The 23,842-nt window shown below is 34.7% G+C and overlaps 1 protein-coding gene across 7 annotated transcripts in view; it reads right to left on the bottom strand.

The window, feature by feature from the left end:
• Positions 1–23,842, bottom strand: part of Diaph2 (diaphanous related formin 2) — a 979,330-nt gene that overhangs the window by 699,027 nt on the left and 256,461 nt on the right. For all 7 annotated transcript variants that reach the window (XM_087196779.1, XM_021247648.2, XM_087196782.1 and 4 more), the window contains 3 exons: positions 16,117–16,227; positions 12,056–12,174; positions 10,021–10,137 (listed from right to left, as the gene is read on the bottom strand). In XM_087196779.1, coding sequence (XP_087052905.1) covers positions 10,021–10,137; positions 12,056–12,174; positions 16,117–16,227 — 347 coding nt within the window. The remainder of the gene's footprint in view (positions 1–10,020; positions 10,138–12,055; positions 12,175–16,116; positions 16,228–23,842) is intronic.

The following is a 23,842-nucleotide window of genomic DNA, read 5'->3' as shown; positions in this document are numbered from 1 at the left end:
TACTAAACCAATTTATAGATCATTCCAAAGATCTATTCATGCAACTTGTTTTAAAAGACCGATTTTATGAAACCACATATACTTAATATGCATGACTATAGACTCAATTTTTGTAAAGTATTAAGGGTTTTAAAATATATCCTAGGGCCAGGGATTTAGCTCAGTGGTTTTGCTGCCTGCTGCACAGGTGCAAGGACCCAAGTTCGATCCCCAGTACCAACAAAAAAATAAAAAATAAAATATATCCTACATCTGTAATCTATCAAGGTATTTTTGAACTTGAAAATGACCACTCACATAATGCAAAATTTTAAAAAGGCACTTTCTGCATTAAAGTGTGGGAAAGATTTAGCATTTGCCTCAGGCTAATGTTTTCACTAGAGAAAAGATCAGTAAGAAGTATCTAATAGATGAATTATGACATAAACATTCCAAAATAAAACTTGCAAACTTCCTAGTTTCAAAAGTTTGCAAATGAAGCCAAACAGATTCTAATTGTTCTTCTACATCTTTAGTCATGGGGCTGGTCCTAAGGTTTCGAATAAAAAGTAATATATATTATACATCTCGGGCTTTTCATGTCATCATCAGGTCTTGGATAAATAATGGACCATACTGTCACTCAAGTCAACAACTGAGTAAATAAGGAAAATGCAATGGTTCTCCTTAAGGTCCAGTTAATAATGCATAAGTGAAATAAAAATGGTTCTCACACTTCTACCTCACATGAATGTTCTCAGGATAAAAAGTATGCCATACATGTGTAATTTCACATTTATTCATATTTAGTGAGAACGGACAGTTTCCTGTAAATGTAGTCCCCAGGTAACTGAGTATCCCAAGGCACAGTCCCCTTTTAATCATCAGTTTAATTTAGAAACAATAATTATTTTAAGGAAATATCATCTTACCCACTCAAAAACAGTATATTATTTATTTTTAAAATTCTTCTCTTTCTGTAACATCATGATACCCACTATGTTATTGCACTAGCCTGAAATATAGTAATTCTCTAGGTTGCTTTGAAACTGTCATTTTTGTTGTAACTTCACCTTTACTCATGCTAAGACTTCCTTTTCCCTTTAATCATACAGGTTTTGAGAAATCAGACAACCTAAGCTGTCAGAATTTCAGGTAAATTAGACTATGGTGATCATCTAATAGTCTCAAACAGTTAAATATAACACTATAGTCACCAGGCTATGGGCAATTTCAGTCACTCAGAAGACATTTTATAGCTTTCCAGTTTTCAGATATATTGCACATTAGTAGATTTTAAAACATTTAAATTTATTATCATACTCATTTTTTTCCAAAAAATTACATAACTGGACCAAAAACTGAAATATTTGCATTATTATTTTCCTTAGATGTTAAGATTGTGTTTATTACTAGATTAAAATATCAAATAAAAATAACAGTAAAAACTTAACTATTAGAATGTAGAAGGCAAAAAAAAAGTTCGAAAAATACTTAGTGTTTTCACAATCATTATCTACCAAAGAAATTCATCAGAGCCAGTAATATCTGCTGGGTTCATTATTATTAATAATCCTGTTGCTAGAATATTCCATTTTCAAAGTAGGTATCACTTCTGATTCAAATAAAATGAAATAAATACCAATATAAAAGTGGTTGCCCCCCCCCCACCGCCTACCTCTGGCCGCCTGGCTGCATTGGTACCTGGTTCCACACTGCAAAGGCACAGAGGGTCATAAAGGCCACTGTCCAGAGTGGCAGAAGATAGAGCAGAAGTGAACAGAAAAAGAGCCTCTTTCAGGCTCCTTGATGAAAACTGAAGCCCACTGGAAAAGTGAAGAGAATCTCTGTGATAAAGGCACACCAGAACAACGCAGTTGGTAAGTTGGAGGGATCATTACCTCCCACTGGAACCTGGACTATCTTAAGGGGAAGGGCAGCTGGAACCTGCAGTAGAACCTTGCAGAGTTCAACCCTTCAGGAGGGCAGGGAACTCAACTTGGGACTTTAGGCCAGAAATCAGCCTGAAACTCACAGGTTTGCTACTGGCTTGCTGAGACTAATTGACTTGTAACTGCACACTGCTCTCCACGTTGTCTATTGTGACAGCAGAGACATACCCTGAAGGAGGCCCTTCATTTTTATTCCTTATTTCTTATTCTCAAAATTATATTTTTCTCTTTTTAATGTTTCATTTTTATTAGCTTCTACTCTTTTCAAATTTTTCTTTTTTTCTCTTTCTTTTTCTTTCTCTCTCTCTCACTCTCTTAGGTTGTTCTGTTCTCATCTTTGTTCTTTCATTCTGTCTTTTTCTCTTGTCTTCAACAGTTTCCTAGAATTTGCACGATCTTCCTCTGTCCTCTGGCCTCACTACTAACCTTTCCTTATCCTTCTACCTATCCATCCATCCTTCTCCAACTCCTTCTAAGTCCCCAATGTGAAGGTTAATGTTGCTATATTGAAGAGTTTATTCACTATAAACATATTTGTGTTGGTCCTCAATTTTAATTTAATTCACACAGTTAAAGGTGACAGATTAGTAACTACCACAAATTGTTATTTTCTAAGCTGTGCTTGATGCTATTGTGCTGCTGATTGTATCACATGGGCTAAGGTGTTGTGATTGTCTAATCAGTTGTCCTTCCCAGTATAATGAAAATGAGATAGCTTCATAGTCATTAGAGACTCAAAACTTAAAGACTAGATATATCTGGAAGACACCTCTGAGAAACAATCATTCTGTAATGGTTCTAAATAGAAGCAACAAAGATACTTACAAGAAGCAATATTGAAGTATCAATACAGGAATTAAAAAAGAAGGACAGTACCAAAAACAAAAATAGAAATGAGAAGACATTTAAGGAAGGCACAAACCCAGACTTCCAGCTCACCAAACGCAAATTCTGGGGTAAAAGAGGTGGAAAAGTCTGATAATCAAACACCTGAATACCCTGAACTGATAGCACAGGAAGTAACAAAACAGATGAAGGAGGCTCTAGAAAAATTCAAAACAGAAATAATCTCCCAGATAACTACAGAAATGGTAAGCAGAATGAAAGATGTGATTAGAGACTCTAGAACAGAAACTGATAAAAAAAAATAGATGAGTTAGGACCATGATGGAAACAATGAATGCCCAACACAGGAAATAAATGGAATGTATGAAACAGATTCGAATAGATATCCAGGAGATTAAAAACTCTACTGAAAGCCTACACAGCAGACTGAGGCAATCTGAAGGCAGAATATCAGATATAGAAGACAGGATGGCAGTCAGTGACCATGCAAAGAAAGATCACTTAAAAACAGTAAAGGACCATGAGAAATCAATCTAAAAGCTCCTAGATGACACAAAGAAGAATAAGACTGATAGGAGTCCATAAAAAACCAGGAGAGAGGAAGTACAAATGACATAAAAAACTGTTCACAGAATTAATGACAGAAAACTTCCCAAACAGTGCAAAAGAATTGGACATACAAATAAGTAAGGCATATAGGACTCCAATTAGCCATGATCAAAAAAAATCTGCACTTAGACATATAACAATCAAGATCCCGGAAACCCAACAGAAGAACAAAATCCTACAAGCAATTAGAGAAAAGAAACAAGTCACATGCAAAGGAAAGCTCATCAGAATCACAGCAGACTTTTCAACACAAACTCGGAAGTCAAGGAGAGCCTGGAGTGAAGTACTTCAAGCCCTAAAAGAAAACAACCTCCAACCTAGACTGATGTATCCTGCAAAACTATCTTTCAAAATTGATGGGGAAATAAGATATTTCCATGACAGAGAACACCTGAGAAACTTCATGAATACCAAAGCAGAACTCCAAACGATTCTAAACAATATTCTAGAAAAGGACAACAAGGGACACAACTCCACGAGGCCCAAAAGAGCAAATTCATCAGGCAAGGCAAGAAATTAAAGGGAGGAGAAAAATAAAAAAGAACCAACAAGAGGAAAATAACATGACAAGTACAAGTCAATACAGAGCATGTATAACCATAAATGTTAATGGGCTCAATTCACCAATCAAAAGAAACAGACTGTTCATTTCAGATTCCCATTTGTGGATTGGGTCTTTAAATTTGGGCGGTCTGATTTTTTAAGTTCTTCATAGATTCGAGATCATAGACCTTTGTCTGAGGGACTGCTGGTGAAAATTTTTCCCACATTGTGGGTTGTCTCTTCACACTGCTGGTACTTTCACACAAAGAAGTAGAAATGGCAAATAAACATATGAAAAACTTCCACATCACTGGTCATTCCAGAGATGCAAATGAAAACAACGCTGAGATTCCACCTCACCCCAAAAAGTATGGCTGCTATCATGAAATCAACCAATAACAAATGCTGGCAGGGCTGTGGGGAAGGAGAACCCTGCCCCACTGCTGGTGGGAGTGTAGACTGGTCCAACCACTGTGGAAATCACTATGGAGATACCTCAAAGAACTAGGACTACAGGTCCCATTTGACCTAGCTATTCCCCTGCTGAGTATCTTCCCAAAAGAATTAAAAGAATCATACCACAGTGATATATGTCCACCCATGTTCATAACAGCACAATTCATAATAGCTAAAACTTGGAAGCAGCCCACATGCCCATCAACTGGAGACTGGATATAGAAAATGTGGCTTTTTGATAAAATGGAGTACTACTCGCCATATAAAATAAGAAATTTATAGCTAAATGGATGCACATTGCAGCCATACTTTATATATATATATGTTGGTACATTTTAGGTATAAAATACATTTACATTTATCATTGGGTGTTTGTACCAGAACATGATGCATCTTGGTTTTTATTTTCTCTCCCATTACCTGTGCACGCTTTACCCCCTCCACCTTTCCCTACTTACACAGAGTTTGATTCCATTTTTTTTTCTTTCTCATAATTTTTCCTTTCCCTTCTTCCCTTTCCCCTTCCCCTCCCACCATCCCCTAAACCTTGGACCTTTTCCTATTTCAAATTATCAATTATTCATTTTAATAATTTTCATTCTTATTTACACTTTCAATTTCTCACACTAGAGAAACTATTCGGTATTTACCCATATGTGTCCTATTTATTTCACTTAAGAGTATGGCCTCAATATGCATCCATTTAGCTATAAATGTCTCTAGTTTCTCATTCTTTATGGCTGAGTAGTACTCCATTTTATAGAAAAACCACATCTTCTTTATCCAGTTTCCAGTTGATGGGAACTTGGGCTGTTTCCACGCTTTAGCTATTAAAAACTGTGTCACCATAAACATAGGTGCACATATATCACTGTGGTATGATTCTTCTAATTCTTTAGGGAAGATTCCCAGCAGGGGAATAGCTGGGTCAAATGGGACCTGTAGTCCTAGTTCTTTGAGGTATCTCCATACTGATTTCCACAGTGGTTGCACCAGTCTACATTCCCACCAACAATGGAGAAGGGTTCCTTTCTCTCCGCACCCCCACCAGCATCTGTTATTTGTTGATTTCTTGATAGCAGCCAATCTTTGTGGGGTGAGGTGGAATCTGAGTGTTGTTTTCATCTGCATCTCTCAAATGACCAGTAATGTTGAACATTTTTTCACATATTTAATTGCTGTATTTACTTCTCTAAGAAATGTCTGTTCATTTTGGATGCCCATTTTTGAACTGAGAGGCCATACTCTTAAGTGAAATAAATAGGACACACATGTGTAAATACCGAAGAGTTTCTCTAGTGTGAGAAACTGAAAGTGTAAGTAGGACTAAAAGGTATAATAGATAATGTGAAATAGGAAGAAAAGGGGCAAAGGGGAAGGGGAAGTGGGAGGGCTAGGGGAAAGGAAAGAAGGGAATGGAATTAATATGAGAAAATTAAAAAATGGAAACAAAGTCTTTGTAAATAGGGAGGGATAGAGGGGTTGAAGGGAGGGCAGGGGAAGGGGGAAAAATAAGAACCAAGAGAGATTATGTAAAGGTGCAAATTTCCAATGATGAATGTCATTATATTGTATATGTAAAATGTACTAATAAAATTTTTAAAAAGTGAGACACAAAGAAGGTCACTACATCCTTGTAAAGGGAACAATCCAAAAGGAAGAGATGACAATCATAAATATATATGCAACAAATATGAATGCCCCCAAATATACAAAACAAATATTAAAGGACATGAAAAAGCACATAAGCACTAATACAACTGTAGTAGGGAACCTCAATACCACACTGTCACAAATAGATCATCTAGACAAAAAAATCAACAACAAAATACTAGAACTAAACCAAACTTTTGAACAAATGGACTTGTTAGACATCTACAGAGTGTTCCACCCCACAAAATCAGAATATACATTCTTTTCAGCTACACACTGGTCATTCTCCAAAACAGACCACATACTAGCTCATAGAGCATGTTTATACGTACATCCAAAGGAACTGAACTTATCCTCGTGCATAATATCACACCATAGTGCAATTAAACTGGAGATCAATATCATAAGAAACTGCAAGAACTTCACAAACACATGGAAATTGAATAATACTCTCCTGAACAACCAATGGGTCACAGAGGAAATTAAAGAAAAAATTAGACACTTTTTACAAATAAATGACAATGCCAATACAACATATAGGAATCTATGGGACACCATGAAAGCAGTTCTATGAGGGAAATTTGTAGCAGTGAATGCCAGTGCTAGGAAAACAAACCAAGCTCAAATAACCTAATGCTAAATCTTAAGCTCCAAGAAGAAGAACAAGACAAACACATAGCTCATACAAGGGAGGAAATTATAAAGGTCAGAGCAGAAATCAATGCAATAGAAACTAAGAGAATGATACAAAAAATCAACGAATCAAAGAGTTGGTTTTTCAAAACAATAAAATCGATAAACCCTTAGCCAACCTTATCAAAAAAAGGAAAGAAAAGGTTCAAATGCACGCACTTAGGAATGAAAAAGGTGAAGACACAACAGATCCAGCACAAATCCAGAGGATCATCAATACCTACGTCAATAACCGGTACTCTAAAAAAATGGAAAACACAGAAGAAATGGACAGATTTCTAGATACATATGAATTACCAAATTTGAATGAAGAGGATATAAAAATTCTAAACACCCCAATAACAATCAGTGAAATTGAAAACCTAATTAAAAATCTACCAACAAAGAAAAGCCCAGGTCCTGATGGCTTCACTGCTGAATTCTACAGAACATTTAGAGAAGAACTATTGCCACTACTCTTTAAATGTTTCACGAAATTGAAAGGGAAGCAATACTCCCAAATTCACTCCTGGAAGCAAGTATTACTTTGATTCCAAAACCAAGAAATAACCCAACCAAAAAGAACTACAGGCCAATCTCCCTAATGAATATAGATGCAAAAATCATCAACAAGATACTGGCAAACAGAATAGAGTGTCATCAAGAAGATCATACACTCTGACCAAGTTGGATTTATCCCAGGGATGCAAGGATGCTTCAACATACGTAAATCAATGAATGTAATACACTATATTAACAGAGTCAAGGGCAAAAAAACCTATGATCATCCCAATAGATGCAGAAAAAGCATTTGAAAAAATTCAACACCCATTTATGATAAAAACCCTGCAGAAAATTGGAACAGTTGGTCTTTATCTCAACTTGATAAAGGCTATCAATGAAAAACCAACAGCCAACATCATACTAAATGGTCAAAATCTGAAAACCTTCACACTAAAATGAGGAACAAGACAAGGATGTCCACTATCACCAGTCCTGTTCAATATACTTTTGGAAACATTAGCCATAGCAATTAGAAAAGAGAAAGAAATAAAAGTAATAAAGATAGAAAAGGAAGATGTTAAACTGTCATTATTTGCTGACGATACGATACTCTACACAGAAGACCCAAAAAACTCTGCTAAGACTTCTAGACTTAATTGACAGACTCAGTAGAGTAGCTGGATACAAGGTTAACACTCAAAAATCAATAGCCTTCTTTTACACAAATAACACACTCACTGAAAGAGCAATTAGGGAAATAATCCCTTTCACAATATCATCCAAAAAAATGAAATATTTAGGAATCAATCTAATGAAGGAAGCAAAAGACCTCTACATTGAGAACTACAGCACTCTGAAAAAAGAGATCAAAGAGAATATAAGAAAATGGAAAGACACCCCCTGTTCCTGGGTAGGAAGAACCAATATAGTGAAAATGGCCATACTTCCAAAACTGCTATACAGATTCAATGAAATCCTGATTGAAATCCAAACAGCAAATTTCACAGAACTAGAGAAAACAAACCAAAAGTTCATCTGGAAGCAGAAGACATCTAGAATAGCAAAAGCAATTCTAGGCAACACAGTCATGGCAGGGAGTATCACAATTCCCAACTTGAAAATGTACTACAAAGCCCCTGTGATAAAAGCAGCATGGTACTAGCAAAAAAAAAAAAAAAAAAAAAAAACCACACTCGAGGATCAGTGGAATAGATTAGAAGATGCAGAAACAACTCCAGACACACTCAGTTATCTCATCTTTGACAAAGGAGCCAACCATCCTCACTGGAGGAAAGACAGCCTCTTTAATAAATGGTGTTGGAAAAACTGGATTTCAACCTGCCAAAGATTAAAAGTAGATCCCTATCTTTCACCATGCACTAAACTAAAATTGAAGTGGATTAAAGATCTAAATATTAAAACAGAAACACTAAACTTGCTGGAAGACAAGTTAGGTGGAATGATTGAAGATATTGGCATAGGAAAAGACTGTATGAACAAATCCTCAGTAGCATGGGAACTAGCAGAAAGAATCAACAACTGGGATCTCATCTTATTAAAAAGCTTCTGCACTGCAAGAGAAACCACCAACAGAGCTAAGAGACAACCTACAATGCGGGAAAAAATTTTTACCAGCTGTTCCTCAGACAAAGGTCTACTATTTAGAATATATAAAGAACTAAAAAAAAAAAAAAAAAAAAAAAAGAACTAGAAAAATTCAGACCCCCCAAATATAAAGACCCAATTCAAAAATGGGCATCTGAAATGAATAGACATTTCTCAGACAAAGAAGTAAAAGCAGCAAATAAACATAAGAAAAAATGTTCAAGATCACTGGTCATTCGAGAGATGCAGATGAAAACAATGCTGAGATTTCCCCTCTTCCCAGAAAGAATGGCTGCTATCATGAAATCAACCAATAACAAATGCTGGCAGGGTTGTGGGGAGAAAGGAACCCTTCTCCATTGTTGGTGGTAGTGCAGACTGGTGCAACCACTGTGAAAATCAATATGGAGATACCTCAAACAACTAGGATTGGAAGTCTCATTTGACCCAGCTATTCCTCTACTAGGTATCTTCTCAAAAGAATTAAAAGAATCCTACCACAGTGACATATGCTCACCCATGTTTATAGTGGCACAGTTTGTAATAGCTAAAACTTGGAAACAGCCCCATTGCCCATCAAAGGAGACTGGATAAGGAAGATGTGGTTTTTTTAATAAAATGAAGTACTACTCAGCAATAAAGAGAAACTAGAGACATTTATACCTAAGTGGATGCACATTGATGCCATAATCTTAAGTGAAATAAATAGGACACACATGTGTAAATACCAAATAGTTTCTCTGGTGTGAAAAACTATAACTGTAAAAAAGAATCAAAATGTATAATTGATATTGTGAAATAGGAAGAAAATGTTTAATGGAATAGGGGAAGTGAAAGGGGAAGGGCAAAGGAAAGAAGGGAAAAGAAAAAATATGAGAAAAGGAAAAACATGGAAACAAAGTCTTTGTAAATAAGGAAAGGTGGAGGGAGTAAAGGGAGGGCAGCGCAATGGGGCAAAAATAAGAACCAAGATACATCATGTAAAGGTACAAGATCCCAATGATGAATGTAACTGTATTGTATACCTAAAATGTACCAATAAACTAAACGCAAAAAAAAGTGGTGGATGCTTTTAGTAGGCTAACTCTTATATTTGGTAAATGTACATGTGCATATATGACAGAGGCCCCACTACATTGCTAATTTTCCTTTAATATCTCATTCAAATTATAAATATAGTACTATCAGAATCGCCTCTTACCTGATATAATAGTCATTTCTGATAAGCAAAAAATGTTGTAGAATGGATAATAAATAAGATTCAGCAGCAGTGTCTTTCAACATATTATATAGAAGATGGTATACTTCATTCATATCAGTAAAATGTAAGTAAAGGAAAAAAATCAAAGATTCTTGATGAAAGTTACATTAATAACAAAAGCAGTTTAAATTTTAAAATACAGATTTGTAATTTTGCTTCCTTTACTGTTACCAAAACATTCAACTCCATGATCCACTATTTAAAGATTTACATACAGAAAATGATTCTGTGGAATCACTTTCATCTTTTAACTACGGTAACAGAACAAAGGAACATTTCCTGGTCCACTTGACTATTAAAATCTTAAATGATCAGTCATTCATTAAAATAAAGTCTAGATTATAGCTAGAACCATTGGAACTGCAATGCTGTTTATTAAAATGGTTTTGTTCTGCTCTCCCTGTGTTTTTGATAGGGGACCTATAATAGGCCCTATATTATTCATGCAAGCCACTACTACTCTATTTTCACTGGCATGTAAGATAGAAGGCAAGCATGTTGTGAACTACTAAAACATCACAAAAACAGTTTTATTTTCTCCAGATGAAGTCCTAAACCTGAAATTGCTATTGGTATCCTTCTGCATTTCTTTGAGAAAAAATGGAGAGTAAAGACAACGGTGGTTGAAACATTTTTCTTAGAATACAAAAAAAAGTGGTAGAACTGAAAATGCTTTTAGTAAAGTAGAAAACAGATTTCAAAGATGGATTCACTGTTATAACAAAAGTGAGGACCGGAAAAATCAATGTAGAATAAAGGTAAAAGATGAAATGTAATCCAACATCCTAAAAATCACTTGAAATGTCAATATTTTCTTTGAAGTAGAATTAAGTATCAGATGGATTACTTCTTGGACACCACATAAGAATGTTGTGTTAAAGTATCATTAGATCCTTTAAATGACTGCAGAATGGGTTCAAAAAAATACCTTTTTGGTGCAGCTGGACTATAAAAAATATCTGTATAAAGAAAAATATATATTGATATAAAAGGCATTTAATATAAGAGAAGCCACTGCAGAATGGTCACTAATCTCAGACAAAAAAATTATTCCTTACAATAATAACATTGTCATTCATTGCACACACATTTATATAATACCTATATGTATGACTTCATATAAGAACAGTGGAAGAAAAAGAGCTGAAATATAAAATTTCTGCCCTCCATCTCACAGGCCAGAAAAGTGTACATAAATAATACAGAACAAACAATCATGAGATTTTCAAGGAGGGGAATATTACTCCAGCTTTATTTAAGGGATTAGGGGGATAGACGGAATAACATATTACCAAGAAAAAGTCTATCTGAAAGGGAACTTTGGTTCTGATATGTTTCCCAGTATCCCAGAATCCATAAGAAATTTAATAGATGTGAAACAAATGGCTAACAGTGCTAGGACCACAATCTTTTAGATCTAAATTCACTTCACATATCAACAATACCATAAGAAGAGTATATGCTAGTTGCATTTGACTCATACACCTCCATGACATAGCCTTGTTATATAGTCAGCTACTTATTGTAGCTAAACACTTTTTTTGGAACTGTTAAAGAAGAAAACTTATCTGATAGCAAGTAATACATTTATTTCACTTGAATTCTATCTCTAAATGGAGTAGTATTTAATAAACTGAAAATGTATATTAACTTTAGTCACACATAAACTCAGGGAACTTTTCCCCATTTTTATATGTTAGATATACTTGCATTAGGCTCTTGTCTATCCGAGGCCACTGAGCAGAGTATATCTATAACATACTCTAATATTTAATATAGTCTATATAACTCACCAGTACAGTCTGAAAGTTCCTCGGTATGAATCTGAAGAATAGCATCATAGTGAGATTCTAATGTAAATAAATGGATATTAATTGGGCTAACAGACAAAAACTATAATACTGGGTCACAAAAATTACTCCAAAATTCACTTTTAATATGTTCAAAACTATTTTTGTGATTAGCCAAAGGATATTCCATTTCTGCTCGAATGTCATTCAGACGGTGAGACAATTCAGTTAAGTCATCCTCTTTGTTCTCATCAAAAACTTTCAACTGAATATCAAGCTCCTCATTCTCTTTTTCTTTTAGACCCTAATATGTAAACATAAAATTTAGCACATGAACAACAGTTTGACAATAAAATATTTCAATAATAATGAGCAGAACACAATTCTTCATTTATACACATGGATGCAATTTCAAATATTGACGCAGGCAATTTGGTTTCCTGAAGACAGAAAATGTAACAAAGTTTTTCTATTTCAAAATAAAAGAAGCTTATTACATTCACTGTATTGTCCTGCTAAATCCCACATCCTGCTTATTCACATTAAAAAATTAACAATTACGTTACAAAAACAGAAAAACCACTAATTGCTAACTATCCAAATTAAATGCTATAGGTTGGAACAAACATACTAATCAAAGGTTGCAAAAGAATGCATGCAGTTAGAACGTTCCATATGCCTCTGGCACAAAAAGTACATATAGACCAATTGTATTAACAAAGAAAAAATGCAAAGATATATTCAAGCACAACATTCCCAAGTATGGCGTGGAAAAGTTTTATAAACAAAATTATTTTAAATGATATTTTGTGATATTAAAGCAAAAAGGTGTTAGGATTTTTTTTAAAATCAAGCTGTATATCTAGCCTCCTCCCCCATCTTTCATTTTTGCTTAGCCTAATCACAAAATACCAACTTGGGCATTGAAGATTTGTTTTTTGTAATATAAGCACATGCATTACAATGCTCTGATGATTTTCAAAATAATGGTATAAAAACACTTTGGAAGCATGCCACACTAGAGATTGTTGGGCTTAATATATATCACCTGGAATATCTTTAATATGTGTCCTTTAAGATGCAGCTTTCAAACCCAAATCAATAATCACACCTGTGGATGCTCAAGGGCGATACCAAAAGTGAGACTATGATGTTCAGAGCTGAACTGGAACTCTAAAAGGAAATGCAAGCATGGTGTACTTCAAATTAGGTAAATTTTTAAAATGGGATGCACTTGTTTATATATTTTTATTCAAAAGAATAGTTATAAATGGGGCTGTAATAATGTAATTATATGTAATAATTTAATGAGATTGTATTTATAGAGCAAAAGAAAACACTTTTTATTAAGTTTCTGCCCAATGTATCCAAATAGTTTCATCTTTTATAAGAATGTGCTTTGAGTCAGTTTTCCAATTTGAAGAGTAATGAAGAGATTTATTAAAATGCAAAATTATCTAACATTAGATCTTATTATCATTGGATTTCTGAATTATTTTCAGAAAATGACAGATGTCAGACATATCCATATGTTGATCACTCCAGAAACAACCTTTCACACATTTTAAAGTATATTCTTTTCCTCATTCTTACATCACAATATATTACACATCCATCATAAAACTTGAGTACTTTCAAAGGTTTGAAAAACAGAAAAATGTAAGTTAAATACTGACATCTAATCAGCATAAAAACTTTAGAAAACATGGAAGTTAGTCTACATAATTAAAATATTTTCAGTGAAAATAACTCATTGTGTAATTTATACAGTATAATAGAAAAGGACAAACATGTATAACTGTAATCTATTGTAAATGCTCTTTATCAATAATGCTCTAGGCTACTAAAATGAATATATAACATATGTTTATTTATATTTATAAAATTTCCTTTCAGGCAAATGTCAAACCCAGAAAGATGTATCTATAAAATCTTGATAAAACAAACATTTAATCAATTAAATCTTTTTACATAGCACTAATAATATGTCAGATATCCTATAAAATGGAAATATATCACAAAAGTATATAATGAAATGATGACTATCATAAAATTTTCTGAATTACACTATCACTAGCATGTGAAGTTATATATATGCTTAAGTTTTTTTAACAGAACAATTGCATAGTTATGAAATGTTGTTTTGCACAATACCTGAAATATAAATTAAGTTTTTATAATACAGTGTACTTCAAAGAAGTGCACTATTATCAGCACACTAGTGATTACCAGCCATTACCAGTTAAGTTTTCAAAAGAGTAAAAAGGAGCTCATCAGTCTTTTAAAAGAGATAAAGTATGCCCATAGCCTACAAACATGATTTCTCACTACATTGTTCCTTCATGTATCTGATTTACCTAATATTTACTTATTTACCTAAAAAAAAAAAAAAAGCAAATAAAGGAGAAGAAAATTGGCACAGCGAAGATCAGCAACAAAAGACAGCCTCTCAGGGACCCAGAATCCAGACAGCTAGAAAATAACAACTTGGAGAAAAGAAAAAACAAGTACCTGTTGATTCCAGGAATCAGGAGGGAGCTGTAAGGAAAACTAGAAACTACAGAGAAGCTGGAGAAAGGAAGCACAATGCAGAGAAAAGAACAAAGCAGTCTGGAAGTTCTCTCTGGCTGTTGAGAAGGAGAACCTGCCTCCACAGACACAAGATGTGCCCTCAGGGTAACGAACTCCAGGGAGAAACAACAGCCATGAAGAATTCATGAAGACTACATATAGTAAGAAGTACTTCCTCCTATAAAAGGCCTTGTACAGGGTAAATGGTCAGCAGAAAAACATAGTTTAGAAACACTGATTCAAAAATCTTAGTTGTCAGTGTAACCAAATGAGCAACATACTATGAAATCACAAAGCCTGGAAAAGATTAATACATTCAGATGAAAAGGCAAAAGGTAAGGACAAGAGTTATCTTACCTATTATTTTTTAAATGATGTGAACTGCCAGATGTGGTTGAGCACACCTGTAACCCCAGCACTCAGAAGGCTGAGGCAGGAGTATCACCCCAAGTTCTAGGTCAACCTGGGCTACATAGTGAGACACTGTCTCAAAAAATCCATTCCAAAACAATGATGAGAATCAAAATAAATTAAAATGAGAATCATAGATTTCTTCACCAGCCATTCAGTAGTATAAGGCAGAAAATGTTAAATTAGACATAAAGGCAAATGAAAGATGAGAAGAGTAACAGGAACAATTAAGGCAGAAAATATGCCATAAGAGTAACTGAGTACAAAATGCCAAAGAGCCCCAGCAGCCAGCCAGTGTCCAGACAGTACTTTTCTAGAAATAGAGAAACAGTCCAGTAAGAACAAGCAGGGAAACCTAAAAAAGCAACTTAAAAGCAAAGTAGACAAGAACTTCTCTAACTTTCTAAGGCCAGAAGCTTTTCAGAAGGAGAGATTAGTGATAAAACAAGAATAAACACATGCTATAAATGCTATAATTTTTTTGTGCATTCACCTATCTTAACTGCACATTCAGCCTCTACATGGGTTATTTAAAATGTTGCTGTGATCAATACAGCCAATTGCTTGGACTTTAAAATTAAGAATTAAAGAATCATTCAAGACCATGTTGAGATATAAATTTCTGAAAACAAGTAGACCCATTAATACAACTTATAATCAGTTTCAATGAAGAGCAGTCAATCAAAATTTACAGATGCATACTATACACTTACTGGTTCCTCACCAGCTAACTTTCCCAATTTTTGTATTTCAATTAACCTTATGTCTCCTTTTAACAATATCCGTGTCTTTAAAAAAGTCACTCTTCAGTTAATATGCTTAATAAAATAAAGTACAGAGCCACAGTAGCTATATTATTAGAACATGCTTATTTATCTTAGATGAACATAATTTTTCAAAAAATATTTAACACTATCATAATTATAACAAGTATTTCTATTTAAGAAATAATTTTTTTTCTTTAGAATCATAATCTTTTATATTCTCAATAGTCAAAATTGAAAGAAGCTCCCTATTGATGTGAAGAAGCCAAAAAATTTGAAACACATACACATCAATAGGTGCATTTTAAATCCTGAATCATCACTTGTATACTGAAACTGCTATTACTACAATATATAAAAGCTTACAAAATTTCTAATTCTTTACGAAAAAAAAAATAGCAAGGCACGTGTATATACCCTGTTTGAAGACATAATTTTGTTCAAAGAGGAAAAAAAAAGTTATAGTTCATCAACATAATAAATGTATGTACACAACTTACTGGTAACATTGCTTTTAGTCCTGAACGAAGGAATTCATTTCTTAAATGTATTCGAAAATCAAGTTCATAAGGAGAAGTGACAAGGGCATTTATAAACTGCATGCAGGCCACCTGAAATAAGAAAGGAAATTTTGTTTAGAGAAAACAAATTGAAATAAATTAAGGAACTATTTGCTTAATACATTCAAATAATGTACTGACTAAAGACATTAATACATATACAATAAATTAAGAAATGCAAATATTTCTACATATATAATGATGATCATCTTTAGATTATAAACAACAAAATTAACTGTAGTTTCTGATGTTCAAAGTAATTCTAACAAAGAGGTGATGATGGTCAAGTGTGCATGCTTTGCTGAACAATATAAAAAAAATTAAACTCCCTCTGAGAAACCCAAAGCTAAGAAAGTACGCATCTAGAGCCTTTGAAATGATTATGAAATGTATCTTTCATATCCAGCTGTCTTTACAGTACCATTGGCTTCAATTCTCCATGGTTATAAATACTTTACTAACATAAATAAAGTTATAAAGTACCCTAATATTTAACAAGAAACAGTGATAACTCAGAGAAATCATTGATTTATACACTTTCCATCCTCTTATTGGGATGAATTTGCACAAAACAGAGTACTAAAATATATAATTAAAATAAATCCACTTGGTAAATGTGAAAAATTAATGTAACTGAATTAATATCAACCAGAAGGCACTGTGACACCAATACTAAAATGCACTGCATAATAAAGTATATATGAGGGCTTGTTTCCCAATGAAATGTTTCATTAATTATATTGATGCTAGAAAATGAGTTTTGCTATTTTACCTTCTGATTTTGGAGCTCCCTATCATGAAAGAGGACTTACTTTCTGGAAATTGTAAACTAGAAGGGAATCAACAAAATGTTAATTTTCAAGTATTCCGTTCATTATCCAACAGCAGCATGTTTGAAAATGCTACTCAAATCTAAGGCAACTTGCAAATAGATTAATTGAAGAGCTATACATCTAAATTGATTATATTTAGTGTCCAGTGAGTAGTAGAGTGTTCAAAGAGCTGAATGGAAGAGAACTTCTAGAAAATACCAAAAGTAAAAATGTTAAGTATCTATAAAAAGAACATAAATAAATCAAGGGCATAGTAAAAACACAAGCAAAAACAAACTTCAAAAGTATTTTGACTTGTATTCCATAGAGCTGTTTGTTTGTGACATGGTTTCACTAGGTAATTCAGGCTGACCTTGAATTCACTATGTATTCCAGGCTAGCCTTGAACTTGAGGTGATCCTCCTGCCTTAGCCTCCCAAGTGCTGGGATACAGGCCTGTACCACCACACCTGGCTTTCCAGATGTATCTTTATGATAGAGGTTTTTTTCAAAGTAGAAAGAAAAGATCAAAATGTATACTGCTTTTACTTTTGTATCTGTATTTTATATAGCTAAGCGATTTTTGAGATCATATATTTCACATCCAGTTTCAAAAATCAAAAGTTGTATGTTTTAAAAGAGGCATTTTGGGTTATTTATAACATACAAGATATCTAAATGATAACTGAACAAGGTAGTCCAATTACAAGAATGTTCACATATCAAGATAACACAGACAACTGACTAAATATTTGGCATAGAGTTGTCATTACCTTAACAGATATACAAAGTAAAATGTTATGGTGTTTACAATTTAATTGCATAACATTCTTATCTACAATATACAAATTGTGTCAATATTTGTATATGTTTATATACTCTGTATGGTGCTGTATTATTTTATTTGCTTGAGTGATTATTATTGTGTCACAGCTATAACATGGCTGAACAAACCAAAGTACATCCCCAATTCAAAATTAATAGAGAGAAAAGTTGCCTGCTGCTACGGTTTGTTTTGCCAGAAGAAATTCTAGCTTAATGGCTTGTATTAATAGCCTACAAGTAAAAAGAACATTCCATAAGAAGCAAATTAATGAATCTTGTAACTGTACCTTTACACAAATGAAAGTATTTACATCAAGAAACATTAAAAATAGTAAAAGTCAAAATTAATGAACAAAGCAACATAAAAATTATTTTACACTTAATGCTGCAATGCTAATCTGTTACATATAATGTATAAATATATAGTTGAATATGAAAACAGAAGTTGAATCTACAAACCATAGTATCAAATAATGAGCAGACACACTGAAGTCAGTAGATTAAACAAGTAAAAACAAAGGTTTATCAATGAACCCTTTAGTATTTATCAAATTCTAACAGAAATCTAATTAATTATAAATAAGATAGTCATATTTCCACATAATTTTCTAACTTAATTACTCGAATACTATTCTTTTCCAGAAATATTTATATTGCCTGAACGTTAGGAACAAAAAAGTTATCTTAAGTGTTTCCATCCTTTATACCACAGTCACTGCCTTTTTCAGAGAACAAGAACATATCAATCCAAAAGTGAAATAATTGTCACTGCTCCCGGTCACAGGGAACTCGCCCCATCCACCCCGCGCCAGCCAGCCACATCCGCTGACACGGCAGAGGGCTCCCGGTCACAGGGAAGCTGCTCCATCCAGCCCGCACCAGCCAGGCACATCCATGGACGCCACAGAGGGGTCCCCGGTCGCAGGGAACCCACCCCATCCAGCCCGCGCCCCTGGGAGCGATCCACTTAGCAGCTCAGTCACCTGCAGGACCCCCTACACACACACTGCTCCTCTGGCCTCCTGGCTGTACTGCCACCTGGTTCCACACTACAAAGACACAGGGGACAACAGACCACCAGACCACTGTACTGGGTAAATTGGAGGGATCATCACCTCCCATGGGAATCGGGACTATCTTCAGGGTAAGGGAAGCTGGAACCTGCAGTACAACCCTACAGAGTTCAACCCAAGAGGAGGACACGGAGCTCAACTTGGGACTTGCAGCCAGAAATCTGTCTGAATCTCACGGGTCTGCGACTGGTTTGCTGAAACTTACTGACATATCTGCACACTGCTGCTCACGTGGTCTATTGTGACAGCAGAGAAATACCCCGAAGGAGGCCTTCATTTTCATTTTTATTTTCTATTTCCAAAATTAGTATTATTGGTTTATTTTGCCTCTTTAATTTTTTTTCCTACTCTTTGCAACTTTCTGTTTTTCTCTTCTTTTTTTTCTGCTTTCTTTTCTTTCATTTCTCTCTCTCTTACACTCACTCTCTGGCTGTGCCACATTGTTCATCTCCCTTTCTGTTCCTGTTCTGGCCCTCATTCAGATTTCTTCTTTACTTTTCTATTATTCTCTTTGTCCTTCTCTCGCCTGTGTCCTCTGGCCTCACTGCTAATGTTCCCATATTCTTCTACCTATCTATCCCTCCCTGACCAACTACTTCTAACTCCCCATCCCAAAGGGCAAAGTTGGTAAATTGAAGAGTTTATTCACTATACACATATGTTGGGTTAGTCCTTGATTTTGATTTAATTCACACAGTTAAAGGTGATAGATTAATAACTACCACAAAATGTCATTTTCTAAGATGTACTTGATGCTATGGTGTTGCTGATTGTATCACTTGGGCTAAGGTGTTGGTATTGATCTAGTCAGTGGTCCTTCCTGGTATAATGAAAATGACATAACCTCAGAGTCATTAGAGACTCAAAAATTAAAGACCAGGTATATCTGGAAGACACATCTGAGAAGCAATAATTCCATAAGGGTTCTAATTACAAGCAACAAAGATACTTACAATAAGCAATTTTGAAGTATTAACCCAGGAGTTAAACCAAGGACAGTACCAGAAACAAAAAAGAGAAGACATTTAAGCAAGGCACAAACTCAGACTTCCACCTCACCAAGGGTAAACCCCGGGGGGAAAGAGGTGGAAAAGTCTGATAACCAACCACCTGGATACCCTGAACTCATAACACAGGAAGTAACAAAACACATGAATGAGGATCTAGAAAAATTCAAAGCAGAAATAATCTCCCCGATATCCACAGAGATGGTGAGCAGAGTGAAAGACATGATTAGAGGCTCTAGAAAAGAAACAGATAAAAAAAATACATGAGCTCAGAAACATGCTGGAAGCCAGGAATGCCCAGCATAAGAAAAGAATGGAAACCACGATTGCCCAACATGAGAAAGAAATGGAATCCATGAAACAGATTCAAATAAATATTCAGGAGATTAAAAACTCCATTGAAAGGACCCATAGCAGATTAAGGGAATCTGAAGATAGAATATGAGATATACAAGACAGGATCGTGGTTAAGGACCATGAAAATAGAGATTTATGAAAAATAGTAAAGGACCATGAGAAATCAATCCAGCACCTGCTAGATGATGCAAAGAAGAATAACATAAGACTGACAGGAGTCCATAAAAAAACAGGAGAAAGTACAATTGATGTAAAAAAAACTGTTCACAGAAGTAATAGTGGAAAACTTCCCAGACAGAGGTAAAGAACTGAACATACAGATAAGGGAGGCGTATAGAACTTTAACGAGCCATGATCAAAAAAACCCTACATCTAGACATATAATAGTCAAGTTCCCAGAAACCCAACAGAAGAACAAAATCCTACAAGCAGTTAGAGAAAAGAAACAAATCACCTACAAAGGAAGGCCCATCAGAATCACAGCAGATTTCTCAACACAAATCCTCAACTCAAGGAGAGCCTGGAGTGAAGTATTTCAAGCCCTAAAAGAAAATAACTTCCAAACTAGACTGTTGTATCCTGCAAAATTATCTTTCAAAATTGATGGAGAAATTAGATACTTCCAAGACAAAGAACACCTGAGAAATTTCATGAACACCAAACCAGCACTACAAGCAATTCTAAACAACATCCTAGAAAGAAACAATGAAGGTCACAATTCCATGAGGCCCAACACAGGGAAGCCACCAGGCAAGGAAAGAAACTAAAGGGAAAGGGGAAAAATAAATAAAAAAGCCAACAAAAGTAAAACATCATGACAAGGATGAATCAATATCTATCAATTATAACCATCAATGTTAATGGCCTCAAATCACCAATCAAAAGAAATAGACTGCCAGAAAAGGATTAAGAAACAAAATCCAACAATATGCTGTATACAAGAAACACACCTAACTGAAAAATAAATTCATAGACTGAAAGTAAAAGGATGGAAAACAGTTCTCCATGCAAAAGGAACCCAGAAAAAAGCAGGGGTAGCAATCATATTTGCAGACAAAGTAGATTTCAAAGCAAAACTAATTAAGAGAGACAAAGATGGTCACTACATCCTTGTGAAGGGAACAATCCAAGAGGAACAGATGATAATCATAAATATATATGGACCAAATACGAATGCCCACAACTATACAAAACAAATATTAAAGGACACGAAACAACAAATAAGCACTAACACAATTGTAGTGAGGGTCCTCAATAGCCCACTATCACAAATAGACAGATCATCTAGACAAAAAAATTAACGAGGAAATTCTAGAACTGAACCAAGTTATTGAACAAATGGACATAATAGATGTCTACAGAGTGTTCCACCCCACAAAATCAGAATACACATTCTTTTCAGATGCACATGGGTCATTCTCCAGAATAGACCACATTCTAGCTCATAGGACATGTCTAAGTAAATGTAAAAGAATTGAAATTACCTCCTGTATATTATCAGACTATAGTGCAATAAAATTGGAGATCAATAACATAAGAAACTGCAAAACCCCCCACAAACACAAGGTAACCGAATAACACCCTCCTGAACAACCAATGGGTCACAGAGGAAATTAAATAAGAAATTAAACAGTTTCTACAAGTGAATGATAATGCCAGTACAACATAAAGGAATCTATGGGACACAATGAAATCAGTTCTACATGGGAAAATCGTAACAGTGAATGCCCGTATTAGGAAAACAGAAAGAATTCAGATAAATAACCTAATGCAGAACCTCAAGCTCCTAGAAAAAGAAGAGCATGGCAAATCCAAAGCTCGTACAAGAGAAGAAATTAAAAAGATCAGAACAGAAATCAATGCAATGGAGACTAAGAGAATGATACAAAAAAAAAATGAAACAAAGAGTTGGTTTTTCGAAAGAATAAATAAAATAGATAAACCTTTAGCCAACCTTATCAATAAAAGGAAATAAAAGGTTCAAATCCATGCAATTAAGAATGAAAAAGGTGAAGTCACAACAGACCCGGCAGAAATACAGAGCATCATCAATACCTCCTTTGAGAACCTGTACTCTAATAAAATGGAACACAGAATGAATGGACAGATTTCTAGATACATATGAATTGTCAAAGTTAAATGAAGAAGATAAAATTTACCAACAAAGGAAAGCCCAGGTCCTGATGGCTTCACTGCTGAATTCTAAAAGATATTTAAAGAAGAACTATCGCCATTAATCTTTAAACTCATCAAGAAATTTGAAAGGGAACCAAGGCTTCCAAATACATTCCTCGAAGCAAGTGTTCCTTTGATTCCAAAACCAGGGAAAGACCCAACCCAAAAGGAGAACTACAGTCCAATCTCCCTAATGAACATAGATGCAAAAATCCTCAACAAGATACTGGCAAACAGAATACAAAGGGTCATCAAGAAGATCATACATGCTGACCAAGTTGGATTTATCCCAGGGATGGGAGGATGGTTCAACATATGTAAATCAATAAATGTAATATACTATATTAACAGAGTCAAGGACAAAAACCATATGATCATCTCAATAGATGCAGAAAAAGGCATTCGACAAAATCCAACACCCATTCATAATAAAAACCCTACAGAAAATTTCAATAGAAGGTCTTTATCTCAACCTCATTAAGGCTATCTATGAAAAACCAACAGCCAACATCACACTAAATGGTCAAAAACTGAAACCTTTCACACTAAAATCAGGAACAAGACAAGGATGCCCACTATCACCACTCCTGTTCAATACAATTTTGGAAACATTAGCCACAGCAAGTAGAAAAGAGAAAGAAATAAAAGTTATAAAGAAAGGAAAGGAAGAAGTTAAACTGTCAGTATTCGCTGATGATATGATATTTTACATAGAAGACCCAAAAAACTCTGCCAAAAGACTTCTAGACTTAATTGACAGATTCAGTAGAGTAGCTGGATACAAGGTCAACACTCAAAAAACAATAGCCTTCTGGTACACAAAAAACAGACTCACTGAGAAATTAGGGAAACAATTTCTTTTACAATAGCATCCAAAAAAATGAAATATCTAGGAATCAATCTAACAAAGGAAGCAAAAGACCTCTACACTGAAAACTACAGCACTCTGAAAAAGAGATCAAAGAGGAAACAAGAAAATGGAAAGACATCCCTTGCTCCTGGGTAGGAGCAATATAGTGAAAAGGGCCATACTTCCAAAACTATTATATAGATTCAATGCTATGCCAACTGAAATTCCAACAATATACTTCAAAGAACTGGAAAAAACAATATAAAAATTCATTTGGAACCAGAAGAGACCTAGAATAGCAAAAGCAATTCTAAGCAACAGAGATATGGCAGGGGCTATCACAATCCCCAACTTGAAACTCTACTACAAAGCTACTGTGATAAAAACAGCATGGTTCTGGCAAAAGAACAGACATGAGGATCAGTGGAATAGATTAGAAGATGCAGAAACAACTCCAGACATGCTCAGCCACCTCATCTTTGACAAAGGAGCCAACCACCCTAAATGGAGGAAAGATAGCCTATTTAATAAATGGTGCTGGAAAAACTGGATTTCAACCTGCCAAAG

The sequence above is a fragment of the Heterocephalus glaber genome, unplaced genomic scaffold (assembly GCF_053883595.1).
Source record: "Heterocephalus glaber isolate CG9 unplaced genomic scaffold, H.glaber_assembly_v1.0 deba00001613, whole genome shotgun sequence".
Taxonomy (NCBI): Eukaryota; Metazoa; Chordata; class Mammalia; order Rodentia; family Bathyergidae; genus Heterocephalus; species Heterocephalus glaber.
The sequence above is the reverse complement of the archived record's forward strand: the minus strand, read 5'-3'. Positions and strand labels throughout refer to the sequence as shown.